This window comes from Cryptomeria japonica, chromosome 5, assembly GCF_030272615.1.
Source record: "Cryptomeria japonica chromosome 5, Sugi_1.0, whole genome shotgun sequence".
NCBI classification, from domain to species: Eukaryota; Viridiplantae; Streptophyta; class Pinopsida; order Cupressales; family Cupressaceae; genus Cryptomeria; species Cryptomeria japonica.
In genome coordinates, this window is record NC_081409.1 from 96324782 (window position 1) to 96332671 (window position 7890).

Genomic DNA, 7890 nt, shown 5'->3' on the forward strand with positions numbered 1-7890 from the left:
TGAGCTATAGTTCATATGTATCAGTTGGGATTTGAATTTAAGATCTTTTATTTGTTTTTTTTAAATGTTCTACCAACTAAATTACTGACCACTCTTTGACTAGCCTATCATCAGTCTATGGCTTATTTCTAACACCTCCCCTTAAACCACATTATAGATAACTAGGAATCCTATTATTATTCTATTATTAAATGTGGGAGGTTAGAAGTAAAAGAATACTCATTTAAAAACGCAAACTTAAAAAATACAATACCCATAAAATTAGAATGCTAATTTAGAAGGCTTTAGCAAGCTTAATTCTATTCATCTTAAACATAAAAGATTGCAAATATAAAATTCCTAAATACTGCACTCACTAATTTCTAATCATTATCGCTTCATCGCTTGATTGTAAGATCATATAAACACATTACATGATGCCTCATTATATACAGATCTTAAAAACTTTTAAGAGATTTAGAACTTTTAGGATATTTGGCTGATATATTACATTTGAAAACTCAATAGTTACTAATAAAAGTTACTGAACAAGATGTGCAGTATTTTGGAAGGAATCGCATATTTCAACATTGATGCAATGGCTCATCTGATCAATCCATAATCTGAAACATTACATACCTTCCAAAAATACATGCAAAGAGAAAGGAAGATAATCTGAAACATTACATACCTTCCAAAATACATGCAAACAGAAAGGAAGATCATCCACTGTGTAAAAGCAGAGAGATAAGGTTATCAACAAACAAAAACAAAGCATAGATAAGAACCCTTATACCGAGTACAGATGATAAGTTTTCATTTAACTCTGATAATATTTACAAAGACTGGAAGAATAATTCTCCTCTCTATTTCCCCTTTACTCGTTACCAATCTTCAGTTTAATAGCCCTCTCTTTGCTAATCAAGACACTTAGTCCTAATAGGACTCTATCTATTTTTAGTATCCACGTTCCTGGGCCACTTAAAGCTATTTCTAAACATAGAAAATAGAATTGTAATGCCTCTTATTTCTGAGGAATAAGTTTGTAGTACAACTTACTAATTCTCACGAGTCGGTTTGCATCAAACATAGACTACAAATGCTCTCCTTAGAAGTGAACCTATTAAGGCAGGGTCGACATCTCAATCAGTGCAGTGGATGGTTCTTCCGACGTACTCCCAGCTGTAGATGGAAAAGTGTAACTCCTGAATTCATATGAATTTTGTGGCGTTTTTCTGGAAATTGTTGTCTGCTCAAATATAGCATCGTCGCAGTTTACACTGTCATGGAATTTTGTCTTTCTTGTCCCACCTCTTATCCAGAAAAGTTCCTCCACGACTTCTTTCATCAGCGGCCTTTTCCTCCTTTCCAAATGAAGGCATTCTCTTGCTAACCTTCCCATATCTTCCATCTGTTGGAGGTTTTCCTCCTTCAATACTTTGCTGTCCAAGATTTCTGTGCGGCGGTTGTCATTAAGTCTGGACAGGAAAAGATAAGATAAATTCCACTCCTCGCTGGCTCTTTCTGTGGAGATAGGTTTGAGAGATGTTAAAAGCTCAACCAGGACTACACCAAAACTGTATTCATCGCTTTTCTCGGTGAGTTGATACGTTTGGAAGTACTCAGGATCTAAGTAACCTCTTGTGCTCATTATATTAGTGGTGAGATATGTATCGTTGGAAGCGGAGATGAGACGAGAAATCCCGAAGTCTGCAAGTTTGGGAGAGAGCCTCTCATTCAGAAGAATATTACACGATTTTACATCCCGATGGAAAATGGGTTGAGATGCTCCAGAGTGTAAATATGCCGAAGCCTCTGCTGTCTCGATTGCAATCTGCAGACGTGAAGCCCATGCCAAATAACTTTCTTTCGAGTGTAAATGTTCAAACAGAGTTCCATTTGTAACGAATTCAGATACCAACAATGGAAATTTAGTATGGATGCAGCAGCCTAACAATTTCACTATGTTTCTGTGATTTATTTGGGAGAGAATTGAAACTTCGTTAAGAAACTCATGGTCATCCTCTAGATTCAAAGCTTGCTTGGACTTTTTAATGGCCACGAGAGTACCATCCAATAGAATGCCTTTAAACACAGTTCCGAAGCCGCCACTTCCCAACACCATTTCCTTTGAATAATTATTAGAAGTTCTTGTCAATTCTTTGGCAGAAAACATTCTCAAGCTTTCTCTACCCACTCTGGAAGCGATGTGTTGCTGCAACTGCTGAAAATATTTGGCCTCCACAACTTTCAAGTGGCGTTTCTTTAGCCACCAAACCACAATAGATCCTGCTAAACAGACAACGACAAACGAAGAGACGGATCCTGTGTATTTTACCAGACCACACATTAAAATAAAATTATAGTTAGACTATACCTATTTTTAATATCTTAAAGCAAACAAATAATATTTCATTACCTATGATTGCAGGAAAGACAGCACGATTTGAACTTGTGTAGATGCATCTTGTCCCATTTCTAAAGCCATCTCCTTCATATCCCTTTACACACGAACAGTTGTAGGAACCTACTGAATTCAGGCATATTCCTCCTCCCTCTGCTCCAACGCACATATTCAACTTCCTATCACTGCACTCGTTTATGTCTGAACAGTCATCATCACTAGGATTAAAAGCCTTGAAGTTTGAGAAAGAACATATGATATTAATTAGGAAAGACACGGAGGTTATACCTGTACAATCTGTGCCTTTGAAGTAACCATGTCCTTCATATCCAGGAAGACATCTGCATACATATCCTTTTCCGGAAGGGGAGTCAATGCATTCTGCTTAGGAAGAGCAAGAATAATTTGTAGTTGGTTTAGCCATGGAACAATTCTGAAGGCCGATCCCCCAGTTAAGGCGGAGACCATAAGAAGCCTGCCTTCCTTTTCCAAAAAATTGATTTGAATTATTGTCGAGAATCTTGAAGGTCGAGGGGTCGAATATGGTGGAGAAACCACATTCGTTATGATATTTTTTGGTAGCAGAATCGAGCAAAGGAAACACACCTCCGCCGGTGAAATTTATCGACTGCTGATTATTTGGAAGGTTAATTTCGCAACAACCGTAGCGGCAGTATGGTCGATCGTTTTGAGAGTCACATTTTGATACGCACCCCACCTCTCCCAAACCCCCAAAACTGTAGTTACCGAATGTATCGCAGCCGACAACAATGAACCTATTGGAGTTTGAAATAGTGAAAGGCCCATCTGAAGGTAGATCATAGTAGCTTGCTCCACTGCTATTTGCTTCACACGATTCAGCATAAATATTAAAAGAGTTTATGACAAGGTAACCCGTATAATCGATCTCCAGAATAGCGTCATATGGTTCAGAATTATTACCACTACTAGCGCCATAAAGGAAGGGGGCCAACCAGGGTATGCCAATATCTTTGTCACCGCAAGTGATCTGAAAACCAGGGTATCCACAAGCATCATTGTTAATCCAGAAAGGATAACTCACATTAATTGATCCACACATTTCAGGATTACATTTTCCAGCAGTAAAGCTCGCCAAACAGAGACAAATTACAAAGCGAACCAAAACTCCACAATGCATCAACATTTTTGTTTGAATCCTTCCAACAACAAAAAGACGTTAACTAGTCTTCAAAACGACTTTATTCCAAACAGACATCATAGCAGACTTTGCGAAAGACTTGCTATGGTGCAGATTATTGTTCAGATGATTTGTTTCCAAGAACAATTATGTATGATGGAAAATGAATCTCTAGAAAACCGTGAAAGGAAAACCACAATGTAAAGAAAATCATAATTAAAGTATTTTTATTAAATAGAAATCGATATTCTAATTGGATTAAATAGATATTAATATTTATATCTTTATATCTTTATATTTTTATATCTCTATATAGTGAACTATAATATTTCATAATAATTTTATATTAAAGTCATTTTATGCAAATGCTTTTTTATTTTGAAAACATAAACTCTTGATACAAAACTAGTTGTTGGAATTGAAGGAAAGCAGATATAAAACTAGAAACAATTTATATTAAGCAAACCAACCTAATACAAGATTATAATCAACATTATCATTTGAGCTTCTGTTCAGACAAAGACTAACATAGTGTGGAGATGGACTCATCAAGGAGTGCATATCAATTATAAACTCATTCATTATATAGAAACTTGAGTGACGTTAATGATGTTGACTGGAGGATAAAGTGATGACAAGATCAGCTGAAACAATTAATGGAGTGATTGTGATGAAGTACCATCTCCAACCGCAATTCACTTTAGAGTAGATTTTTCCACAGGTTTTGTAATAAGTTTACATGTAGGTGAGCTTCTGCATAGACTTCCATATGTAACAAAGATAATTCTAATGAAAGGACTCAAGCTTTCTATTTTGAAATAATAAAATTTAATAATTTATTTTACAAGAAAAAGGTTTGTAATGTTTCCTGAATGTAAAGGAGAAAAAAAATCTAATATTGACTTTTTTAATTCAAAGGAATATAATTAATAAAACAATATCATCTCAAAAAGGTTAAAATAAATAAATTTAAATGTAGAATTTATTTGGATTTTGAAGATCATATAAATGGTCATGATGTTAGTAATCAATTTAAATTTTAAGTTGTTTGATTGATGTGATAGAAATTTGTTGAAAATATATTCTAGACCTTACATAACATTGTTGTCTATAGATATGAATTATTTAGAGATGGAATGCATCCTAATAAATTTATTAAGTAGGGCTGAAAGTAGAATAGTGCATGTTTCACTTCTTATATTTGATGGTCTACAAATCAAGATTTTTTTACCTTCATTAATAAATGCTATCAATTATATCAAATAATCTGTCAAGATTTTAAAGATGATGTAAATTAGTAATTTTTGTTATTTCTTTGTAAATTTAATCTATAATTTTAAAACTTAAAATAATGGTCATGTTTATTAGTTTTCATCAAACTGTTATTATTATTTCATTATTTAAGTTAAGGTGAAAGTAGAATAATGCATGTTCCATTGCTTCTATTTGATGGGCTACAATTCAAGATATTTTATCTCCACTAACAGATTCTATCAATTATATTAAACAATCTATCAAGAATTTAAAGATGATGTAAATTAGTGAGGTATATTAATTTTTCATCAAATTTTTATTATTATTTCATTATTTAATAAAAACTGAAATTTTATGTAATGCAAATTTTTAGTAAAAATAAAATCTTTATAAAATTTATTAAAATTAGACTATTAACTTCAATATACATACATATATTTTTTAATAATTTTTATATTTATTACTATTTTTTTAATTAATATTTAAAAAACATAGACCACATTCTACCTAACACATTTAAATTTACCTATTTATACCTATTTATCTATACTCAATTCTAAGATGATATCAATATTATTGAAGTGGGTGATCAAAGTCCTCTTTACTAATTTATATACTAACCTTATTGAAGAGGCCAAGGGAAAAAACTTAAACCATTTAAATGATATCGACAACGAGTTTTTAAATTCAAAATGAGTAAAGATGTCCAAGAAGTCAATCGATAGAAAGGTTTAAAATATATTAGATGATAGATCTAAACCTTTTTTTATAATTACCAACTAATATTAAATACGTAGGTAAATGCCTACTTCTCAATGCTGACTACTCTTCAAGATCTTTTATTGAAAGGACAATGATGTAAATAATAAAGAAAATTGCAACGTGAAAGCATCCTAAAATTTTAATAATTTATTTTGCAAAGAGAGGATATTCAACGTTTTTTAATGCGAAATAGAATGAAATCTGATATTTTGTAACTGAAAGATAAATAATTAAAAAAATATCAATCTCGTGATAATTTAAAAATACAAAAACAAAATAAATTTAAATATAGAATTTAGTTAGATTTTGACAATTAAAAATATGTTAACGATTTCAAGGATAAATGAGATTTTTAAATTGTCACATTGATGTGGAAGAATTTTTTTGTAAAGATATTATAGACCTTGGATAACAATTTTTTTCACCCCTGTAAATCAGTATCCTAAGACATATTACACTTACATATGGATCTAAAAACATCTACATTTAATTAGATGTTTATGACACTTAGATGCATGAAAAGAAAAAGGACACTTTATTATTATTTGTTTAATTAAATTAAATTATTTTTAATTATTTATTACTACTTATATCATCACATGCACCTCTCAACTACCACTCACTCTAAGTTTAACTAATCACTCAACTCTATCTTCTCTCCATCATGCAATAAGTTAACATCATAATTATTTCAATCTAATATTACTAATTAATATAATAATAATATAATGATATTATATATAATAATAATGTATTCTTAATAGTTTTTTTCTCTGAAGAAGAGTTTAATAAAAAATATTAAAATAATATCCGAATATAATATGCAGAGCGGTTTTCATAGGGTGGATCTCAGTTGGTGAGGCTTTGCGGGCGCTAGAACCTTGGTAAGGTTGCAAAGAAGTATACTGGTGTAGCAAAAATAAGCTTTAGGAAAGACATGGTTAGCAAGGAGTCAAGCTCAAGATCAAAAAGATGAGCAAAATAGAAATTTTGGCAACAATGAAAGGGTTCTAATATCTTTACCAAACAACATTCAACCATGTCTTTGGGGAACCCATTCAATCCCCCCTTGCCGAAGAAGTGTTTGCCTTTAGAGTTTTGGAAAATTTCTAAAGAAAGGAATGATGTTTTAAGGTTTTCGACAAACAAGATAGAGTTAGGGCCATGAAAAACAAATGCCAAGATTCAAGCTGGAAAGTATTTAAGGAAAAAATTCAAATATAAATCTCTTCCTCCATGGAATTATTCTCACAAGACATGGAATAATGGAAAGGTGACTATTCTTTCATCATTTCCAAACAACATTCCTATAGCCCATAGGGCTTGTTCAATCTATCAAGAAAGTCCTAAAACTGAGAAAGGACCATTGAGGAGAAGACCCAGAAACATATTTCTTAGTAAAAAAAAACTTGGAACCCTCCAAGAAGGAATCTATGGGTGCCAAAGCACCATAACTCTCTATTGGAAGAGGCATATTAGATCAGATCCTATTGATGGGAGATGCATCATCTTTGGAAACATAATGGACAAAGGAAAATTCATTAGAAGAAGAGGCCTGAAGATCTCTGTTGGGAAAAGCATCATCATTGGAAAAGCCTCAAAGGAAATTAGACATGAACAAGGAATTGAGGATCACTTTTTCATAAGAAATATTATCTACATAGATTCAAGATCTTTGACAACGAGCTTTGACATGTAATTTCTAGGATTTTTCTCTAGATAAGAAAGCTTTATTTAAATGGGTAGAAGAAAATTGGGTTGGTGTTAATGATATTTTCTTTATAGATCAAGGAAAATGACTCTTTGTTGTAATATTTAACTCTAAACAAAGGAGAGATTCAGTGTTTCGAATACAATATTAGTTCTATGAATGCTCAAGTTTTCATATACAAGCTTGGATTCCTAATTTTAATCCTGCATTTGCTACCATAAAATTCATTCCTATGTGGATTCAATTACATAGCCTTCCATTAGAATATAGGGAGATTTATATTTTAGAATCTATTGGAAATAGAGGGAATATTTATCAAAATGATATGACCTTCTTTGATAACGTGAATCTCCTAGTTAATATTTGTCTTCTTATGGACACTACCAAGTCTTTTCCCTTATTATTACAAATCCACTCCAAAAATAGACTATGGGACCAAAAATTAGTTTATGAAGAGCCAAGATCAATCTGTAGCATTTGTCATTTGTGAAATCACTCCATTTATGTCTGTCAATATCCTCCTTACTCTATTATTCTAGAACACTTTGAACCAGACCCCTTTCAACCATATTTTCCTTAACAACACTTCTCATTTCCTGAAGGGAAATAAGCTTTAGATCT

At 32.2% G+C, this 7890-nt stretch overlaps 1 protein-coding gene across 1 annotated transcript; it reads right to left on the reverse strand.

Annotated features, from left to right (window-relative positions):
- Nucleotides 1–1102: 1102 nt before the first annotated feature.
- On the reverse strand, nt 1103–3548 carry LOC131065403 (wall-associated receptor kinase 17-like). Its single transcript, XM_057999900.2, has 4 exons — nt 2990–3548; nt 2672–2862; nt 2399–2615; nt 1103–2304 (listed from the first exon to the last, which is right to left on the reverse strand). Exons 1-4 carry the CDS (start codon nt 3546–3548, stop codon nt 1103–1105), a joined length of 2169 nt encoding a protein of 722 aa, XP_057855883.2.
- Nucleotides 3549–7890: the final 4342 nt, after the last annotated feature.